General features: G+C 45.1%; 1 protein-coding gene across 1 annotated transcript in view; it reads left to right on the top strand.

The window, feature by feature from the left end:
- Positions 1 to 1519: 1519 nt before the first annotated feature.
- The window catches only part of LOC120980315 (adipocyte plasma membrane-associated protein-like), a 41885-nt gene continuing 20795 nt past the window's right edge, over positions 1520 to 22609 (top strand). The window contains exon 1 of the mRNA XM_040409349.1: positions 1520 to 1594. Within this exon, the coding sequence (XP_040265283.1) occupies positions 1593 to 1594 (2 nt within the window). The 5' untranslated portion in view covers positions 1520 to 1592. The remainder of the gene's footprint in view (positions 1595 to 22609) is intronic.

The following is a 22609-nucleotide window of genomic DNA, read 5'->3' as shown; positions in this document are numbered from 1 at the left end:
TGTCCTCTTGGTATCCCTCTCCTAAGTGGGAGAGGGTGACTGCTCTCCCATCTCAGGAGAGAGTTTGTCGCATTAGGTTTTCTGTGAATCGAGGTATCCAGTTCACCCCCATCATTCCTGGTAATTTTTAGTGTGAAAGTACCCTAAGATAGCAGAGTACAGTACTTGGCTGTAGGGATCAGCGAACTTCTGTTTTCAAGTTCGGTGTACAAGGTTCGGGTTATCTAAGAATTCTGTTATGGATTCAGCTACCACGGACCATAAGTTACGGAATTCTTGGATAACCCGAACCTTGTACGCCTAAGGCCTCATGCACACGACCGTTGTTTTATTTCGTGTCCGTTGTTCCGTTTTTCTGGTTTTTCTGCGGACCCATTGACTTTCAATGGGTCCATTGAAAACTCGGCTAATCCACCGTTTGTCATCCGCGTCCGTGGTTCCAGTCCGTCAAAAAAATATAAACTGTCCTATTATTTTCACAGGAAACGGTTCGCGGACCCATTCAAGTCAATGGGACCGTGAAAAAACGCGGAGGTACACAAGATTGTCCGCGCTTCCGTTTTTTTCCTATCATTTGCATGGCAAACTTGACTTAGACTTTTTTTTTACTTTTCTTCATGTCTGGTGATCCTCCAAAAATAAAGGAAGACACAAGGAAACAAAAACGGATCATGGAACAACGGAACCCCATTTTGCGGAATGGAACACAACAACGGTCGTGTGCATGAGGCCTAAGGCTACTTTCACACTAGGGTTTTTGCTGGATCCGGCAGGGTTCCGCAAAAACGCTTCCTAATAATACAACCATCTGCGTCCGTTTTGAACGGATCCGGTTATATTATCTGTAACATAGCCAGGAAGGATCCGTCATGAACTCCACTGAAAGTCAATGGGGGACGGATCAGTTTTCTATTGTGGCAGAGAAAACGGATCCGTCCCCATTGACTTGCATTGGGGGTCGTGATGGATCCGTCTCGCTCCACATCCCAGGACGGAAAGTAAAATACAACATGTTGCGGTTTGCTCTCCGGTATGAGAATGCAACTAAACGGAACGGAATTCATTTTGGAGCATACCGTTCTGTTCAGTTTTGTCCCTATGAATGGGCACAAAACTGAAGCGTTTTTTCCCCGGTATTAAGCCCTTATGACGGATCTCAATACCGGAAAACTAAAACGCTAGTGTGAAAGTAGCCACTTGAAAACACAAGTTCGCTCATCCCTACTCCGCTGTCATCAATCTCTGAGACTTTGACTGGAGTGGCAGACCACTGCTCCATCTGAACAGGAGGCAATCGTGGTGGTCCCAGCAATCTAGGATGTACTGTACACTGTTCACAAAGGCTAGAGATCCAGACAGCACTGAGGACAGGTTCATATAAACGCATGCCCAATATTCCTGGCCCCCAGTACCGGGAGAAGTCTGACATAACGGCCGAGGCCACGCTCCCGGAGCCGGCCCTGCACTCTGCATGACCCCGCTGCAGGCCCCTCCTCTGTCCTCCGGGGGGAGCCTCTCACCCAGTGCACGGCTATTGTGCGGCTGCCGCGTCCTCTCCTCACACAACAGCGGGCTCCGTTCTCTGGGACAACATGTAAGTGGCACCTGCGTTACCGCACCTACTACGGGCCAGTGCAGCTGGTGGAGGAGTCACCTAGGGAAGCTCCATCATAGGAGTGGTCGAACTGGGGAACTGTAATCTGCGCAGTGTCAACCCCACCATGGATGGTGTTTGTGGGCTGCAGAACTGCCATAGATATGATTTGATTTCAGTAGTGCAGCGTTATAATTTGAGGGGTTGTTCACACGACCGCGTAAAGCCCGTGCCCGTGCTGTGGACCACAAATCGCGGTCCGCTAAGCACGGGCACCTGCCGTGTGGCAGCCACATAGGGATCGCGGCCCCATTCACTTGAATGGGTCCGCGATCCCTCCGTTCCGCAAAAAGATAGAGCAAGCTTCCGTAGTGTTCCATTTCGTGGTTCCGTTCTGCATCTCCGGATTTGCGGACCCATTGAAATGATTAGGTCCGCATCCGTGATGCGGAATGGCCACGGAACGGGACCTGTGTATTGCGGATCCGCAAATGCGGGCACGGGCTTCACACAGTCGTGTGAACGTTAGGGCTCTGACCTTTTCCCTTCCGTTTTTTTGTGACTTTGAAAACTGAAGAACTATTTTGTGGACAAGAATAGGCATTTCTACTGAAGGGAGTGAGAAAATTGCAGAAGAACACTGACGGTATCCGTAATTTACAGATTCGCCATTTGCGGATCACAAAATGGATACAGTCCTGTGTATCATGCATAAATATATTAAAATCAATGGGTATATGTGCTGTCCGTGGAGATCATGTAAAAGGGAAAGATCAGCACCTGTTCTGTGCTTTGGACCTCCACCTTGTTTTGGCTCACAATCACTGATGAAACACTGACTGCTTGAAAGCTGCCTAATGCCTCATTGGAACGTCAGTGTTTGGTCAGTGATTTTAAGGCAGAACCCTGTGCATCTCTAAACACAGAACAGGTGCAGATCTTTCCCTTATACCTTACGTCTGTGGAGGCGCCAATCCTGGTTTTGGCTCACAATCACTGATGGAAATCACTGACGTGTTAATGAGGCTTAGCTCAGCATCTCCTAGCAGCCATTAGTGAAAAATGGACCGTCCTCCAGCGTGCCTCAGGTCTTTTTCACTGACCTATTGATATAGGCCTCATGCAATGTTCCGTTCCGCAAAATGGGGTTCCGTTGTTCCGTGATCCGTTTCCGTTTTTGTTTCCGTGTGTCTTCCTTTATTTTTGGAGGATCACCAGACATAAAGGAATGTAAAAAAAAGTCTAAGACAGGTTTGCCATGCAAATGATAGGAAAAAAACGGACGCGCGGACGTGGATGACAATCTTGTGTGCCTCTGCGTTTTTTAGCGGTCCCATTGACTTGAATGGGTCCGCGAACCGTTTTCCGCGTAAATAATAGGACAGGTTATATTTTTTTGACGGACTGGAACCACGGATCACGGACGCGGATGGCAAGCGGTGCATTAGCCAAGTTTTCAACGGACCCATTGAAAATCAATGGGTCCGCAGAAAATCACGAAAAACGGAGCAACGGACACGGAATAAAACAACGGTCGTGTGCATGAGGCCATAAATGGTTAAGGCCACTTTCACGGTGTCAGTGTTTGGTCAGTTATTTCCATCACTTAGGGCCCATGCACACAACCGTTGGATATATTGTGGTCCGTAAATTAAGGATCCGCAAAACATGGATGCCAGTTGTGTGCATTCCGAACAGCTGGCCCCTAATAGAACAGTCCTATCCTTGTCCATAATGCGGACAATAATAGGACATGTTCTATTTATTGTGAAACGGACATACGGAAACTGAATTTCCATTTTTTGTGGCCCCGTTGAAGTGAATGGTTCTGCATAAGGGCCACAAAAAAAAAAAAGATACGTCCGTGTGCATAAGCCAAAACCAGGTGCGGCTCTAAACACAGAACAGGTGCCTTATCTCTGTGGAGGCTCCAATCCCTGGCTCACAATTCGTGTTGGGCGAACTTGCAATTTGTAAGTTCGGGTTATGTAAGAATTCCGTTACCGCGGGCCATAACGGAATTCTATGACGGCCTGCACCACGGAAGCCTATAAAAAGTCAATGGGGGACGGATCCGTTTGAAAATTGCACCATATTGTGTCAACTTCAAACGGATCCATCCCCATTGACTTCCATTGTAAGTCTGGACGGATCCGCTTGCCTCCGCACGGCCAGGCGGACACCCGAACGCTGCAAGCTGCGTTCAGGTGTCCGCCTGCTGAGCGGAGCGGAGGCTGAACGCTGGCAGACTGATGCATTCTGAGCGGATCCGCGTCCACTCAGAATGCATTAGGGCAGTACGGATGCGTTCGGGGCCGCTTGTGAGACCCTTCAAACGGAGCTCACGAGCGGACACCCGAACGCTGGTGTGAAAGTAGCCTTAGGCTACTTTCACACCTGCGTTAGGTGCGGATCCGTCTGGTATCTGCACAGACGGATCCACACCTATAATGCAAACGCTTGTATCCGTTCGCATTACCATGAATATTGCATTGTTCATGATAATGCAAACGGATCCGTTTTGACTTACATTGAAAGTCAATGGGAGGCGGATCCATTTTCAATTGCACCATATTGTGTCAGTGAAAACGGATCCGTCCCCATTGACTTACATTGTAAGTCAAGACGGATCCGTTTGGCTCCGCATCGTCAGGCGGACACCAACACGCAGCAAGCAGCGTTTTAGTGACCGTCTAAAAAACGCAACGGAAACCAAACGCAGCCAAACTGATGCATTCTGAACGGATCCTTATCCATTCAGAATGCATCGGGGCTGAACTGATCCGTTTTGGGCCGCTTGTGAGAGCCCTGAACAGATCTCACAAGCGGACCCAGAAACGCCAGTGTGAAAGCAGCCTTAGGCTACTTTCACACTAGCGTTTTTTGCAGATCTGTCATGGATCTGCAAAAACGCTTCCGTTACCATAATACAACCACATGTATCATGTAATCATGAACAGATCCAGTTGCATTATGTCTTATATATCCATGACGAATCCGTCATGAACTCCATTGAAAGTCAATGGGGGATTGGATCCGTTTTCTATTGTCAGAGAAAATGGATTCGTCACCATTGACTTACATTGTGTGTCAGGACGGATCCGTCTTGCTCCGCACCACATCACGGACAGAAAAATGCTGCTTGCAGCGTTATTCTGTCCACAATGGGGACGCAAGCAATCATTTTATTTTGCGGATCCATTGTAACAATGCCTAAGGCCTCTTTCACATGAGCGTGTCCGGATAAGGTCCGAATGCGTTGCAGTAAACCCGCTCGAGTAGGTACGCAATTGCAGTCAGTTTTGACTGCGATTGTGTTCCGTTGTTCAGTTTTTATTGTGCGGGTGCAATGCGTTTTGCACGTGCGTGATAAAAAACTGAATGTGGTATTCAGACCCGAACTTCTTCACAGAAGGGGTGTAGATTGTATTATTTTCCCTTATAACATGGTTATAAGGGAAAATAATAGCATTCTGAATACAGAATGCATAGTACAATAGGGCTGGAGGGGTTAAAAATTTAATTAAAAATAATTTAACTCACCTTAATCCACTTGCTCGCGCAGCCGGCATCTCTTCTGTCTTCATCTTTGCTGTGCACAGGAAAAGGACCTTTGATGACATCACTGCGCTCATCACATGGTCCATCACATGATCTTTTTACCATGGTGATGGATCATGTGACGGACCTCATCAAAGGTCCTATTCCTCAAAGAAGAAGACAGAAGAGATGTCGGCTGCGCGAACAAGTGGATAAAGGTGAGTTAAATGTATTTATTTATTTTTTTAACCCCTCCAGCGCTATTGTACTATGCATTCTGTATTCAGAATGCTATTATTTAACCTTAATGTATATAGTGAAGGACCGGCACTCTACATCTATCAGTAACGCTAAGTAAGCAGTATACACAGATGGTATTAAAAAAATGTATTTATTTTTTATAAAAATACGTTTAGGAGCATAAAAAGTATATAGAAGTTCTAAGGATGTAGAAGTTCTAGAGGATGAGATTCGAAATTATATATAAGAATCTTCTGAGGGATAAAGTTCAAAAATTAATAGAATAAAAAATATATAAGATCATAGGCAGCGGTGGAGGTGCACAGTAGAAATTGCGCAGGCGGCAGTGTGACAATGCGGTGATTGTCAGGTGGTGACAATACAGTGGTTGTCTGGTGGTGGTTTTCACCTACTGTAGGTACAATATATGGCTCTGTCCATTTGTGTACAGTTCATCAAAATGTAAAAAATGTGGGAGTAAATATGTATAGGCAGACCGGAAAAAGATAAGTAAAAAGGTATATATAAACGAAAAAAACATATATGAATATATGAATAAAAATGAAAAAAGTTTGTAGCCGTCAGGTGCTGGGCTTAGTGTGGCGTCCCACACATTGGAAAGAGCTGCACCCTGACTGTGTACCTTCTTTGTGAGGTTTTGGATGTCCCGGCTGTTGGAGCGATCTCAATGCGCTCTGTTGTGTCTGTTTCCCGGTCTTCTCGGCGTGCCGCGTGGGTATGACGTCACTTCTTTGGCGTCTCGCTTGTCCTGATCGGACTTTGTTGAAGACTTTCGCTGGGGGTCTTTGTCGGATGTTGGGAAGCGCTTCCAGGGTAGAATTCTTTTGGCAGTTAATAGAGGGAGGTCACCAGACGCGTTTCGAAGGACTTAGCTGCCTTCTTCATCAGTGGTAGCCCTCTGACTGCCGTGTATTACCTTTTATGCTGCTGGTGGATCTTGCAAAGACCTGGACTGGATCTCGTTTTGTATGGTCCAGACTTTTTTGTATGCTGGTACCATCGAAGATCTGGGTAAGTACTAGTCGGATATCTTCTTTTGTTTACTCTTTATATATACATTCTTTATATACATATATAAATATCTCTCAGCCCACCTCGCTGCGATTTAATGTCCTTGCTGGTTTAATCTTAGTTCTGTGGGTGTTTTCAATATTTATGTTTGTTGCGGTGCCGTTGTGTTTTCTGCTGGATGATCATTTCTATATGTGTGGGCCTGTTTGGGGACCCTGGTTTGGGTGCTGTAGTTTTTCTTTTGATGCTCTGTGTTTTCGGTGGTTTATTCTTTAATAGTTTTGTGATCTCTGATTTGAGCTGGATTCTGTGTTTTTGGGTTTTTCTGCAGTGTTAGGATTTTTCTGAAGTGTTGGGACTTTTCTGCGGTATTTTGTCCGTGCGGTGTGCTATCCGTGTGTCCTTAATGTTTAGGGGGCCTTCATGTGGTTTTTATTGCCCTGCGGTGTTGTTGAGTTTTCTGGTGCGTTTTTTGTCGTTGCATTTTTGGGTTGCAGTGATCATGATTTTTTGCGGGGTGTGGGGGGGGGGGGGTGTGTGTGGTGACTTTGGTGGCCAGTGGTGTGGGTGGTTGGGGTGGTGCGTTCCATCCTAGGTGTGTGTGTGGGAATAAATATGTGGTGGTGTGCTGGTTGTTCTATCTGGTTTTTGCTCATTTTGCTCAATTTGGTCCAGGATTTGGATGCGGTTTTTTGGGGATCCATTGGTGTTGTATCTGTGGTGTGTATTTTGGATTACTGGTGTCTGAGAATCCATGTGGAGGTTCTTGTGTTTTTGTTTGTGTGTTTTCTTGTGGAGCCTCTGCGTTTCTATGGTGCGTTTTTCCATGGTGCGTTTTTCAGTGATGCGTTTTTTTGTTATAATTTGTGCAGGTTCTGGTGGTGCGTGTGTACAGTGTCTAGGGTGCTCTCTGGTGTGGTGCTGGTACTGTGGTTTTGGGAACCTGGTGTAGTTTTTATTTGTGTTTGTGTGCTTTCTAGCGGTGCTGCTGTGTTATTGGGGAGTGTGTGTAGGTGGTGACGTGTGTTGGGTGCTGGTTAAGTGATTGGCCTCTTTGTTTGTGTAGTCCTATGTGGTTTTGCTCTTTTTTGTCAATTTTGGATGTGGTTTTTAATTTTGGATGCGGTTTTTAGTTGCGGTTTTTAGTTTTGGATGCGGTTTTTAGTTTTGGTGTGTTGTGTTCTGTCAATGGTATGTTTTTGTTTAGATTGCTGGTCGTGGTATCTGGGGGTCTATATTGGGATCTCTTGTGGCATCGCTGCATGTTTTTGGATCCAATTGTGGGGTCCAAAACCTTTCTTGATATTGTTTATGTGTTCTGATATACGTTTTTTTAGAGTCCTTTTTGTTCTACCAATGTATTGTTTTTTACAGGGACAGGTGATGATGTAGATTAAGTTTGTGCTACTGCAGGTGAGGAATTCTTTTATTTCATGTTCTAGTGTTGTGGTTGTAGATTGTACTCTCTCAGAGAGTACAATCTACAACCACAACACTAGAACATGAAATAAAAGAATTCCTCACCTGCAGTAGCACAAACTTAATCTACATCATCACCTGTCCCTGTAAAAAACAATACATTGGTAGAACAAAAAGGACTCTAAAAAAACGTATATCAGAACACATAAACAATATCAAGAAAGGTTTTGGACCCCACAATTGGATCCAAAAACATGCAGCGATGCCACAAGAGATCCCAATATAGACCCCCAGATACCACGACCAGCAATCTAAAAAAAACATACCATTGACAGAACACAACACACCAAAACTAAAAACCGCATCCAAAACTAAAAACCGCAACTAAAAACCGCATCCAAAATTAAAAACCACATCCAAAATTGACAAAAAAGAGCAAAACCACATAGGACTACACAAACAAAGAGGCCAATCACTTAACCAGCACCCAACACACGTCACCACCTACACACACTCCCCAATAACACAGCAGCACCGCTAGAAAGCACACAAACACAAATAAAAACTACACCAGGTTCCCAAAACCACAGTACCAGCACCACACCAGAGAGCACCCTAGACACTGTACACACGCACCACCAGAACCTGCACAAATTATAACAAAAAAACGCATCACTGAAAAACGCACCATGGAAAAACGCACCATAGAAACGCAGAGGCTCCACAAGAAAACACACAAACAAAAACACAAGAACCTCCACATGGATTCTCAGACACCAGTAATCCAAAATACACACCACAGATACAACACCAATGGATCCCCAAAAAACCGCATCCAAATCCTGGACCAAATTGAGCAAAATGAGCAAAAACCAGATAGAACAACCAGCACACCACCACATATTTATTCCCACACACACACCTAGGATGGAACGCACCACCCCAACCACCCACACCACTGGCCACCAAAGTCACCACACACAACCCCCCCCCCCACACCCCGCAAAAAATCATGATCACTGCAACCCAAAAATGCAACGACAAAAAACGCACCAGAAAACTCAACAACACCGCAGGGCAATAAAAACCACATGAAGGCCCCCTAAACATTAAGGACACACGGATAGCACACCGCACGGACAAAATACCGCAGAAAAGTCCCAACACTTCAGAAAAATCCTAACACTGCAGAAAAACCCAAAAACACAGAATCCAGCTCAAATCAGAGATCACAAAACTATTAAAGAATAAACCACCGAAAACACAGAGCATCAAAAGAAAAACTACAGCACTCAAACCAGGGTCCCCAAACAGGCCCACACATATAGAAATGATCATCCAGCAGAAAACACAACGGCACCGCAACAAACATAAATATTGAAAACACCCACAGAACTAAGATTAAACCAGCAAGGACATTAAATCGCAGCGAGGTGGGCTGAGAGATATTTATATATGTATATAAAGAATGTATATATAAAGAGTAAACAAAAGAAGATATCCGACTAGTACTTACCCAGATCTTCGATGGTACCAGCATACAAAAAAGTCTGGACCATACAAAACGAGATCCAGTCCAGGTCTTTGCAAGATCCACCAGCAGCATAAAAGGTAATACACGGCAGTCAGAGGGCTACCACTGATGAAGAAGGCAGCTAAGTCCTTCGAAACGCGTCTGGTGACCTCCCTCTATTAACTGCCAAAAGAATTCTACCCTGGAAGCGCTTCCCAACATCCGACAAAGACCCCCAGCGAAAGTCTTCAACAAAGTCCGATCAGGACAAGCGAGACGCCAAAGAAGTGACGTCATACCCACGCGGCACGCCGAGAAGACCGGGAAACAGACACAACAGAGCGCATTGAGATCGCTCCAACAGCCGGGACATCCAAAACCTCACAAAGAAGGTACACAGTCAGGGTGCAGCTCTTTCCAATGTGTGGGACGCCACACTAAGCCCAGCACCTGACGGCTACAAACTTTTTTCATTTTTATTCATATATTCATATATGTTTTTTTCGTTTATATATACCTTTTTACTTATCTTTTTCCGGTCTGCCTATACATATTTACTCCCACATTTTTTACATTTTGATGAACTGTACACAAATGGACAGAGCCATATATTGTACCTACAGTAGGTGAAAACCACCACCAGACAACCACTGTATTGTCACCACCTGACAATCACCGCATTGTCACACTGCCGCCTGCGCAATTTCTACTGTGCACCTCCACCGCTGCCTATGATCTTATATATTTTTTATTCTATTAATTTTTGAACTTTATCCCTCAGAAGATTCTTATATATAATTTCGAATCTCATCCTCTAGAACTTCTACATCCTTAGAACTTCTATATACTTTTTATGCTCCTAAACGTATTTTTATAAAAAATAAATACATTTTTTTAATACCATCTGTGTATACTGCTTACTTAGCGTTACTGATAGATGTAGAGTGCCGGTCCTTCACTATATACATTACTGTTATAAACCGCCTTTTCTGACCGGGTGAGTCAGTTCAGAACCAGAGCACCTACCCATTGTATAGACCAGGTGAGCCACCAATAACCCACCTTTCTTATTATTTAACCTTATAACCATGTTATAAGGGAAAATAATAAAGATCGGGTCCCCATCCCGATCATCTCCTAGCAACCGTGCGTGAAAATCGCACCGCATCCGCACTTGCTTGCGGATGCTTGCGATTTTCACGCAACCCCATTCACTTCTATGGGGCCTGCATTGCGTGAAAAACACAGAATATAGAACATGCTGCGATTTTCACGCAACGCACAAGTGATGCGTGAAAATCACCGCTCGTGTGCACAGCCCCATAGAAATTAATGGGTCTGGATTCAGTGCTGGTGCAATGCGTTCACGTCACGCATTGCACCCGTGCGGAGTACTCGCGTGAAAGAGGCCTAAAACGGACAAGAATAGGACATGTTCTATTTTTTTTGCGGGGCTACGGAACGGACATACTGATGCGGACAGCACACGGTGTGCTGTCTGCATATATTTTTTTTTTAATGAATGGGTCCACATCCTATCCGCAAAAAAAAAAACGGAACGGACACGGAAACAAACAACGTTTGTGTGCATGTAGCCTAATAGGAAAAGTTGCTCCAGAATTTTTCTTTTATGGAGAATTTACTAAAAGGCCTCTTGCACTTGAATGGGTCCGCAATCACGGAGATGCAGAACGGAATCATGGATTGGAACCCCACGGAAGCACTATGGAGTGCTTCCATGGTACTTCTGTCCGTGCCTCCGCACCGCAAAAAAATAGAACTCAAGTTGAATGGGTCTCGGTCCGTAAGGACAAGGTAGGTGCTTTTCCGTTGTGTAGTTTTTGGTGGATCTGAGTTGATTGTACAGAGATTGTATGGTGAGATTGTGATGTGTTTGCTGAGCAGTACAGGGTATTGTGTTTTTTTGTTGTAACTTCTTAACTTTTATGTTACTGTGATTTTGTAAGAGGCGATTTTATTGAGGTTTATAGAGGCAGCAATTTGTTTTAGTGTTTGTACATTAGAGACAGCATTTAGTGTTGAATCTCTTTTTATTGCATAGAAAAACAAAGCAATTAAACAGAGCAGCAATGACAATGTAGGCAGTAGATATCACCAATTCCAGATCCGGATAAAACATCAAGTACCAGTGCAAAGACGGACATAGAGAACGACATATCTCCCTGGGCCGCACACAATGCGGCCTAAAGGAATCAGGTACCACATAGTACATATATATCAAGTGGCTCAGCAATGGCGGAAACAAAATGTGTAACTCATAGAGCCATGCATGCTGGAAGGAAAGGAAATAAGAACTCAGGTCAAATTCCTAGATTACTCAATAATAGCAAGTTAAACAAAGGGCTACTAATATGTAGCTCACGGTGTTACAAACCAAAGCGGTGAACTAGCATAGACAGGGGAACAGACAAAGACACGACAACGACAAATAAAAGACAAGGAAGGAAAGGGGAGGTGGGAGGGAAGAGGGAGAATGACTAGAAAACATATCAAGGAGGCCAGGTGCATTCACCTGTGCCCAGCCAGGTTTGGAAATGAGAAGAGCTCCTAAACTGCAGCCAGGGTTCCCAGGTCAGTGCAAACGTTTGGGTTCGGTTATAAGCCTCGGCCTCCAACTCCTCCATCCCGAACAAGGCATCCAGGACACGAATCCACGTGATTCTTTGTAAACTATCCGAAGATCTCCACTGACGTGGAATAATCTGTCTCATAGATAAAACAAACGTTCTAAGCACTCCTTTTTTGACATGTTGGATCCTGCCCGGGAATATAGAGAGCAAAGCAATCAAAGGGGATGGAGGTATAGTAGACCGGTAGAGAGCATTATACAGAGCAAAAACGTCCTGCCATAGTGGGGCAACCCCAGGACAGTCCCACCAAATGTGGAGCATGGAACCAACCTCTGGTTGGCAACGCCAGCAGGTGTTGGGGACCGATGGATAAAATTGGTGCAACTTAACCGGAGTCCTATACCAACGCGTAAGAATCTTATAGTTCAACTCCTGCAGGCGACATGACGTGGATGACTTATGAGTAAATAAGAGGGAACGACTCCATTGCTCAGCGGACAGGGAAAACGTCAGTTCGTTCTCCCAACCAGAGGCAAACCCAACACCTCTCATCTGTTCAACGAGTGACAAGTCCTCCATCCCGCCGGCACCCAGCAAGCCATAGATCAGAGAGATACCGTGATCCGGACCTGTGTTGACAACACAGAGCTTTTCAAAATTTGTCAGAGGAGCAGACAGCTGCGATCCGGGAGCCAGGGATCCCAAAAAGCTACGGAGTTGAAGGTAGTGGAACCAGCGACTCGGGGAATTTAGAAATATATGTGATAGATCCCTAAGGGGTAAGAGACCCGAACTATTAAAAATATCTCTAATTAGAATCCGGGGAGGGGGGACCGTACGGAAGGATGGCAAGTTCCTGATCTGGGAAGGAAGGCCAGGGTGAGCCACAATATGTGTCAGAGGACCTGGAGCGGATATTAACTTGATTTTGGAGGCAAATCTACCCCATAGTTTAGTCAGAGTCTGAAGTAAAGGAGAGCGAAGGGCATGTAAGAGGCTATTTTGTGCGGCTACAGGAAGCCAAAATATCCCAGGTACCAGTTGCGGTTCAAGGGTGAGTTCCATATCTACCCAAAGTTTCAGAGAACGTTTGTGTACAAGATCTAGAACACAGTTTGACATGGAAGCCCTAAAATATGCCTGGAAGTCGGGTAGGCCAGCTCCCCCCAAACTCTTCGCTCTAGACAAAACCTTGTAGCTCACCCTGGCCCTTGTGCCATTCCAGATAAACCTAGAAGCTAGTGACCGCAATTGGGCAAAAAATCTATTAGGTACATTACACGGGGTAGTCTGGAACAGGTAGAGGAGTTTGGGTAAGATGTCCATCTTTAGGGCATTAATCCTACCAAACCAAGAAATCTGCAGGGGGGACCACTTCTGGAGAGAGGCCTCTACCCTCCTAAGTAATGGTTTGTAGTTCAATTGGAAGAGATGACTAGGATTTGCAGGAAGACTAATGCCCAGATGGCGAATTGAGTCAGAGGCCACTTTAAACGAGAACCCTTCTTTGATGTGGGTGATTTCCCTATGTGTTAATGAAATATTCAAAATTTCGGATTTCTGAATATTTACTTTGAAGTTACTGAGTCTACCAAATCTCTCAAATTCCCGAAGGACCGAAGGTAAGCCTATTCTGGGGTCTGAAAGGTAGAGAAGTAAGTCATCAGCAAAAAGGGACAATTTGTGTTCTTTTGTTCCAATTCCCACCCCTTTTATAGACTGATTGTTACGCAAAGCATTGGCCAAAGATTCCATGGTCAGGATATACACTCACCTAAAGAATTATTAGGAACACCATACTAATACGGTGTTGGACCCCCTTTTGCCTTCAGAACTGCCTTAATTCTACATGGCATTGATTCAACAAGGTGCTGATAGCATTCTTTAGAAATGTTGGCCCATATTGATAGGATAGCATCTTGCAGTTGATGGAGATTTGAGGGATGCACATCCAGGGCGTGAAGATCCCGTTCCACCACATCCCAAAGATGCTCTATTGGGTTGAGATCTGGTGACTGTGGGGGCCATTTTAGTACAGTGAACTCATTGTCATGTTCAAGAAACCAACTTGAAATGATTCGAGCTTTGTGACATAGTGCATTATCCTGCTGGAAGTAGCCATCAGAGGATGGATACATGTTCTCATTCTGTTTACGCCAAATTCGGACTCTACCATTTGAATGTCTCAACAGAAATCGAGACTCATCAGACCAGGCAACATTTTTCCAGTCTTCAACAGTCCAATTTTGGTGAGCTTGTGCAAATTGTAGCCTCTTTTTCCTATTTGTAGTGGAGATGAGTGGTACCCGGTGGGGTCTTCTGCTGTTGTAGCCCATCCGCCTCAAGGTTGTGCGTGTTGTGGCTTCACAAATGCTTTGCTGCATACCTCGGTTGTAACGAGTGGTTATTTCAGTCAACGTTGCTCTTCTATCAGCTTGAATCAGTCGACCCATTCTCCTCTGACCTCTAGCATCCACAAGGCATTTTTGCCCACAGGACTGCCGCATACTGGATGTTTTTCCCTTTTCACACCATTCTTTGTAAACTCTAGAAATGGTTGTGCGTGAAAATCCCAGTAACTGAGCAGATTGTGAAATACTCAGACCGGCCCGTCTGGCACCAACAACCATGCCACGCTCAAAATTGCTTAAATCACCTTTCTTTCTCATTCTGACATTCAGTTTGGAGTTCAGGAGATTGTCTTGACCAGGACCACACCCCTAAATGCATTGAAGCAACTGCCATGTGATTGGTTGACTAGATAATTGCATTAATGAGAAATAGAACAGGTGTTCCTAATAATTCTTTAGGTGAGTGTATAGGAAGGGGGATAAGGGACAACCCTGACGCGTTCCATTATTAATAGCAAAGGGCGTAGATAGGAGGCCATTGACCCGTACCTGGGCTGAGGGAGAAGAGTATAGAGCCATAATATGCTTGATCATTTTAGAACCGAGGCCTATACGCTCTAGGGTTAAGGCTAGGAAGCCCCAGTTGACCCTGTCAAAGGCCTTCTCTGCGTCCACTGAAAGTAGGCACAGAGGAGACCTAGTAGCCCTAGCTCTAGCTATAATGCCCAAGGTCTTCAGGATACTGTCACGCGCTTCTCTGCCCGGGACGAAACCCACCTGTTCCTGGTGTATACACTTCGGGATGAGGGGATGTAACCGCAGGGCTTTAGCATAAATTTTAAGGTCCACGTTTAAAAGAGAAATAGGCCTATAATTGGAGCAATAAGAGGGATCCTTATCAGGTTTGGGTATAACCGTTATATGGGCCTGTAAAGTTTGGGGAGGAAAAGGGGTTCCAGACGCGATGGAGACAGCATTTAAAGAGTATTTTTATATTGTTAGCCTGTAAAACACCCTCAGTGACCAGTCTGATACAGGAAACATTGTGTGAGCATTAGTGGCAGTTTAGTGGTGAAATCATCCTACAGTTGATGATTCTGCTTAAAGGGACACTGACAGGCCCGATAAACATATTAAGTTATTCCTATGCAGTCATAGGTCTATTAAAGTGTATTACAATCACATAAGTGTACCCCCTGTCGGCATTTTAAACCATGTAAAAACAACTTTATAATCATCTGTCAATCAGCTTCCTTTATGCCCAAGGGGCGGTTTTTCACATCTCTTTATGCCCAAGGGGCGTTTTTACTCCTACCTTTGTGCCCAGCCGCACCTCAACTGTCGCTTTCTAGTGCCGCCCAGCTCATTATTATTTATTGGCTGGGCGGCTTTTACAGTCCCCGATCCTCCCAAGCCGGCGCAGGCGCAGAAGGAGACGCTGGCATTGAATAAGGGACACAGGCGCACTGTGAGTGAGGGTGCCGGGCAAGTTATCCGGCGCACGCGCAGAAGGTACAAGTGAGTTCAATGCAGCAGGAGACCCTGGCATTGAACTCACTTGTACCTTCTGCGCGTGCGCCGGATAACTTGCCCGGCTCCCACACTCACAGTGCGCCTGCGTCCCTTATTCAATGCCAGCGTCTCCTGCTGCGCCGGCTCGGGAGGATCGGGGACTGTAAAACCCGCCCAGCCAGTGAATAATAATGAGCTGGGAGGCGCTAGGAAGCGACAGTTGAGGCGCGGCTGGGCACAAAGGTACGAGTAAAAACACCCCTTGGGCATAAAGAGATGTGAAAAACCGCCCCTTGGGCATAAAGGAAGCTGATTGACAGATGATTATAAAGTTGTTTTTACATGGTTTAAAATGCAGACAGGGGGTACACTTATGTGATTGTAATACACTTGTCACGGGGTTCCGAAGGTGCACTTGGTCCCCCATTTCCCGCAGACCTGTTGCTTAGCTTTGGGAATGAGGATCTGTGCTTGACCTCATTCCCAGTGCAGCTTTGCTGGCTGGGTGGCTCCCTGCTCCTAGTCTGCCTTGAGCGCCGAGCTGATCACTCGGTGCTCGACTGGTTGGTCTGTCGGTCATGTGACGCTGGCCACGTCACATGACCCTCACTCCCCACTATAAATACAGGCAGCCTGCTGGTCACAGGTTGCCTGTTAATTTCTAGGTTCCTGGCTATTTGTTGGACTACTGAATACTTACCTGATCCTGTTCCCTGACGATCCTCTGCCTGCTCCTCCTGTACTGCGCATCCATCCTGGTATTGTGACCTCGGCTCCCACCTGACTACTCTCTTAGGACTCCTCTTGTACTTCGCTACTCTCCTGATATTTGACCCCGGCTTCTCCTGACCATTCTTTGCTTAATCCGTTGTATTGCGTAGCTCTCTTGGTTCTGACCCGTTCCGTTCATGTTCCGTATTTTGTCTTGTCTGTCTTCCCTGCACATATCCTAAGTTAGGGACTGCCGTCCAGTTGTCCCCTGTCATCAGGACTCGTGAGGCAAGTAGGCAGGGCAAGGGGTGAGGGTGGAGCGCAGTGGTCACTACCCTTCCCCCTGTGTGTGTGTGGACCTGACCGTTACAACACTTTAATAGACCTATGACTGCATAGGAATAACTTAATATGTTTATCGGGCCTGTCAGTGTCCCTTTAATGTTTGTATATCTGTGGCTGTTACACTGAATTGTAGACTTGTTTGGCATAATTAATACGGGTACTACAGTGTAGAAAGGAGGTGCTTGTAGTTCTGTGCCAAAAGTATTGTGACAACTCCTAGAAATTGGTACCAGTGTTTTGTTTTTTTGTGCAATGGAAAGTATTTTTAAAGAAGTTGCAAAGTTGAAGGACACGGTGGCCATTCTTCAAGCTATGCAGGGATCTACTGATCCATGTCTGCAGGCTCAGAATTGTGTAGCAAACCTGATCGGTACCAGAAAATGGCGCAAAAGGAAAGGCAAGTATGCTCTGATTTTTGCTGCTGGGTGGATAGCGGATAAATATCAGGAGTCTTGTAGGCTGAAGCTAAGTTTGGAAGGAGAAGTGGAAGACTTAAAAGTGGAAATTGTTAAATTGAGAACTCTTGTCCAGAAGGCAGCCGAAGCTAGCACTGAGTATGAATGTACTGTGAGGTGTAATACTGAGCTGTGCGAGGAGAATAAATTGTTATCTGAAAGCCTGATGCATGCACAGGGTGCTGTAAGGGAATTGTCTGCTCTCTGCAGGAAGACAGAGGATGAACATTCTCGGTGCTTAGTGCAGCCAGAGTTATTGAAACAATCGTTAGAGAGTTATGTGTCTAGGATTAGAGGGAATGTATGGGCTGCAAGTATGTAGAAGTCTGAGGACTGTGGGTCACATAGTGGATCCGACTCAGGGATGGAGATGGACAATGTTTCTGACCCTGGAGTTGGAAGTATTAACACAAGGCCAGAAGATTCCTCAAATGAGTCCGTGGTAAGTGGACTTAATACAGATAGTAGTGTGGGATCTAGTCATGCTGGGATGGTTAATGTTGTGCACCAAGTCAAATCACCATGTGCCCAGACAAGGTATTGTGCAGGGAGACAAGCTATTCGTTGTTTTGCATGCAAGGAATACGGGCACATTGCACGATATTGTGACGTTGCTAATGGCAACAGACACAGGCATGTTAAGTACCCCAGAAACACACCTAGAAGTGAAGTGGTTTATTCAGCAAGGTGGGGTAATGGTCCCAGACATGGTTCTTTGCAAAGGCATAGAACCCAGGGACAGCCAAGGTCTTTGATCAATGAAGCAGATTTTAAATCCCAATATGAACGGTTAAAATGTGAAAATGTGAAGCTCAGAGAGGAAAGAGATCGGTTCCTGGAATTCGGTAGAGTTTCTAATTTTTGTGTGCCAGAGAAGGGTAAATTACGGTCTTTATAAACAATTTTAACTCTAAGACTTAATTTAAATAGATTTTTTCCCTTCCCCTAAAAAGAAACGGTTTTGGGACCTTATAATGTTAAATCCTGTTTCTTTGGTAAAATGAATCTGAAGCTGGTTTGGGGCTGGGCAAATTAACATTTCAATGACTGGGTGGGTAGAAATTCTCCTGTACGGTTTGAGGTGAACCCTCCAAGACATTGATTTGTTAATTCAGTCCTATACAGTTGTATGTGTTCCAAAGGTTTTTTAGTTTTTTATATTTGAGGTTTGGTTTTAAGTTAACATTTACTTTTTACTGAATCTTGATGTATGTAGCAAGACTTCCTGTAACTGAAGTTTTCTTCTTTTTCGGTTTTATTTTCTGTCATTTTTGTCTATTTTTGTTTGGGTATTTCTTTGATTAATTTATATTTACATTTTTCTGCAGTTCTACAGTATATTCAATCTTAACATACTTTTCTCCTTCTATTACTCTTTTCCAAGTGACGGTTCTTCACACCAGGACTCTTCTCTCTTTAACAACCAGAGGTTAACCCCGTATTTATTTTTACTTTATCAGCAGGAGATTGACTGGAGGATACACATTGAGCTGGAGAAAAGCGGGTCTCATTTATTGGCTAGCCGTTGCTGGCCAAACACAGGCGTAGCTCAGCTGTGTGTATAGCCCTTTAGGAGGCATACTGGGAATCCAGCAAAAGGAGCTCTGGCTTAAAGGCCCTGTGGGAGTGGAAATAGCATTGAGAGTAGCAATAGGCCGCTCTCAGTGCACGAGATTTCTTGCTGTCTGACATAGGCTGTGTAAAAGTCGGGGTCGGACTGACGTACCGTAAGAATGAGCCGGGCAGTACCCTCCGTGTACGGTCAAAAGTGTGTGCCTGGATGCAGGCAACACGGGTAAAGCTTGGTTAACCAAGGATGGGTTGTGGCAGATCCATTTTCGGGGGGGGGGGGGGGGGGGGGGGGGGGGGAATAGTCCCCTCGTGGGGTCAGATGGCTGCTCAGTACATGAGATCTAGTTATGGGGTGAAGGCCACAAAGCCCTTTAAAGAATGGAGTAGGTGGTCCAAGGGAACTAATTGGAGTATCCCTCTGGAAGGGAGGTAGCACAATGGTGGCTGCAAAAGTCAATCATGGTAATTAAGCAGGGCGTACAGAACCCAGTTTCAATCCGGAAGAACCGAGTAATGTACGCCTGGCCTGAGGGGTAAACTGAGTTTAGGGATCCGATGCAGGAAGCAGTGGAGGCTCTATCTGGGCTGACGTTGCTGAAACAGGCCGGATCCCTAAACCCGGGCCTACTGAAACAACCAGTACCCGAGGTAAGTGAGTCCCGAACTGTCACTTCCACCTCCACTACTGACAGGGTCGCTTTTCTTTTTCTCTTTCTCTATCTCTCTCTCTCATCCCTCCCTCCCTCATCCCTCTAGCTAACCTTGAGACGATGCACCATGTTGAATCCAGCTTCTCTTCGTCCTGGTTTTAAGGACGATGAGAAGGGGGGAAAAGTGGTGCAGAAAACAACAATCTTCAAACTTTTTACTAACCATTCAACCTCTCAAATGTCAATTAATTTTCTAACATAGTAGGGAATTACGTTGAGAACCATCATGACTGCCTTTTCTTTGATGGTACTTGGGTCAGATTTTTGCAAAGAAGGTAAAAATCACGGCCAATCCATGGCCTGAATGTTTTGCTATAACCCTTATTCCATCAGGGATGCCCCCAGGCAGCCCCATGGGTTATCACCCGATGTCCACCACCGGGTTCGGGAGTCTCTCCCAGACCCAGACTCAATAACCAATGTTTATTCTAGTCAACCAGGTGATTGGGTTATGCTAAAGAAACATCCGAGGGACTAGAGCTGAGATATCTCGGGCCATTCCAGGTGCTGCTGATGATGCCAACCTCTCTGAAGTTCGAGGGACGAGACAATTGGATCCATACCGGTCACTGCAAGAAGCTGCTCAACTAAGTCAAAGAATGAAGAGTATCACTTTTGTTTATTTGTTTAGTTTAATTTTTAGGGAGGGAAATGCACCTTAAACTAGCCAGGGCCATAAGGAGACATTTGTTGATAGCACTGGTTTTACATTCCTAGAAGGTAATATCAGCTATAGGTTTAATATTATCTCTGGCTCCTGCTCCTCGCTTGTTAATCCTGTATGAGTGTCTGGGCAGCTAGGCGGCCCGTAGATGTGGTAAAGGGCATAAGTTTGTGGGATCCTCCAGTTGTGAGGAAGGTATAATGGTCAACCTTACTAATGAAACCCCTGATCTCTTTAATAACACCCATAGACCAGATTATATCTGCTGGAAAGAAGGGTGTGAAGTTCAGACTCAGGAAGCGATCCCTCAGTCTATTCAGTTATTATTGGAAGCCCGTGACTGTCAGAAGTTCTTGTGTGGAGTTGACGGGTCCGTACTATTTCCTATGCGGGTTTGCCGCTTATAAGGTAATTCCCCCTAATGCCAGAGGTTCATGTGTCCTGGTGAAGCTTGTCCCTGCATCTTACAAACCGGATTCCAAAAAAGTTGGGACACTAAACAAATTGTGAATAAAAACTGAATGCAATGATGTGGAGATGGCAAATATCAATATTTTATTTGTAATAGAACGTAGATGACAGATCAAACGTTTAATCCGAGTAAATGTATCATTTTAAAGGAAAAATAAGTTGATTCCAATTTTCACGGTGTCAACAAATCCCCAAAAAGTTGGGACAAGTAGCAATAAGAGGCTGGAAAAAGTCAATTTGAGCATAACGAAGAGCTGGAAGACCAATTAACACTAATTAGGTCAATTGGCAACATGATTGGGTATAAAAAGAGCTTCTCAGAGTGGCAGTGTCTCTCAGAAGCCAAGATGGGTAGAGGATCACCAATTCCCACAATGTTGCGCAGAAAGATAGTGGAGCAATATCAGAAAGGTGTTACCCAGCGAAAAATTGCAAAGACTTTGCATCTATCATCATCAACTGTGCATAACATCATCCGAAGATTCAGAGAATCTGGAACAATCTCTGTGCGTAAGGGTCAAGGCCGTAAAACCATACTGGATGCCCGTGATCTCCGGGCCCTTAAACGACAATGCACCACAAACAGGAATGCTACTGTAAAGGAAATCACAGAATAAGCTCAGGAATACTTCCAGAAACCATTGTCAGTGAACACAATCCACCGTGCCATCCGCCGTTGCCAGCTGAAACTCTACAGTGCAAAGAAGAAGCCATTTCTAAGCAAGATCTACAAGCTCAGGCGTTTTCACTGGGCCAGGGATCATTTAAAATGGAGTGTGGCAAAATGGAAGACTGTTCTGTGGTCAGACGAGTCACGATTCGAAGTTCTTTTTGGAAATCTGGGACGCCATGTCATCCGGACCAAAGAGGACAAGGACAACCCAAGTTGTTATCAACGCTCAGTTCAGAAGCCTGCATCTCTGAGGGTATGGGGTTGCATGAGTGCGTGTGGCATGGGCAGCTTGCATGTCTGGAAAGGCACTATCAATGCAGAAAAATATATTCAGGTTCTAGAACAACATATGCTCCCATCCAGACGTCATCTCTTTCAGGGAAGACCCTGCATTTTTCAACAAGATAATGCCAGACCACATTCTGCATCAATCACAATATCATGGCTGCGTAGGAGAAGGATCCGGGTACTGAAATGGCCAGTCTGCAGTCCAGATCTTTCACCTATAGAGAACATTTGGCGCATCATAAAGAGGAAGGTGCAACAAAGAAGGCCCAAGACGATTGAACAGTTAGAGGCCTGTATTAGACAAGAATGGGAGAGCATTCCTATTTCTAAACTTGAGAAACTGGTCTCCTCGGTCCCCAGACGTCTGTTGAGTGTTGTAAGAAGAAGGGGAGATGCCACACAGTGGTGAAAATGGCCTTGTCCCAACTTTTTGGGGATTTGTTGACACCATGAAATTCTGATTCAACATATTTTTCCCTTAAAATGGTACATTTTCTCAGTTTAAACTTTTGTTCCGTGATTTATGTTCTATTCTGAATAAAATATTAGAAGTTGGCACCTCCACATCATTGCATTCAGTTTTTATTCACGATTTGTATAGTGTCCCAACTTTTTTGGAATCCGGTTTGTACGTTGCAGCCGATTGGGAGAAACTGATGGTGTGGAAGGAGGTAACAAAGGCTGGGAGAGCTGGAAGGGAGCTGTTTTCTGGCTGGACGGGATGGGGAGTTGGACTTATGAAGCGATTGAACAATTTCTCATCTATAGTGGTTGAGATTTAAATGAAACCGTTGAGGCAGTGAGAGAGATCACCGAGAAACGACAGTAGAACGTTCAAAGGAGGGTTTCTGTGAATTAGATGACGGTTATGCCTGGCTAGCAGACACCATTGACAAGGGTCAGGCCCATACTGACAGGAGCAGGGCAG

Source organism: Bufo bufo, chromosome 1, assembly GCF_905171765.1.
Source record: "Bufo bufo chromosome 1, aBufBuf1.1, whole genome shotgun sequence".
Classification (NCBI taxonomy): Eukaryota; Metazoa; Chordata; class Amphibia; order Anura; family Bufonidae; genus Bufo; species Bufo bufo.
The sequence above is the reverse complement of the archived record's forward strand: the minus strand, read 5'-3'. Positions and strand labels throughout refer to the sequence as shown.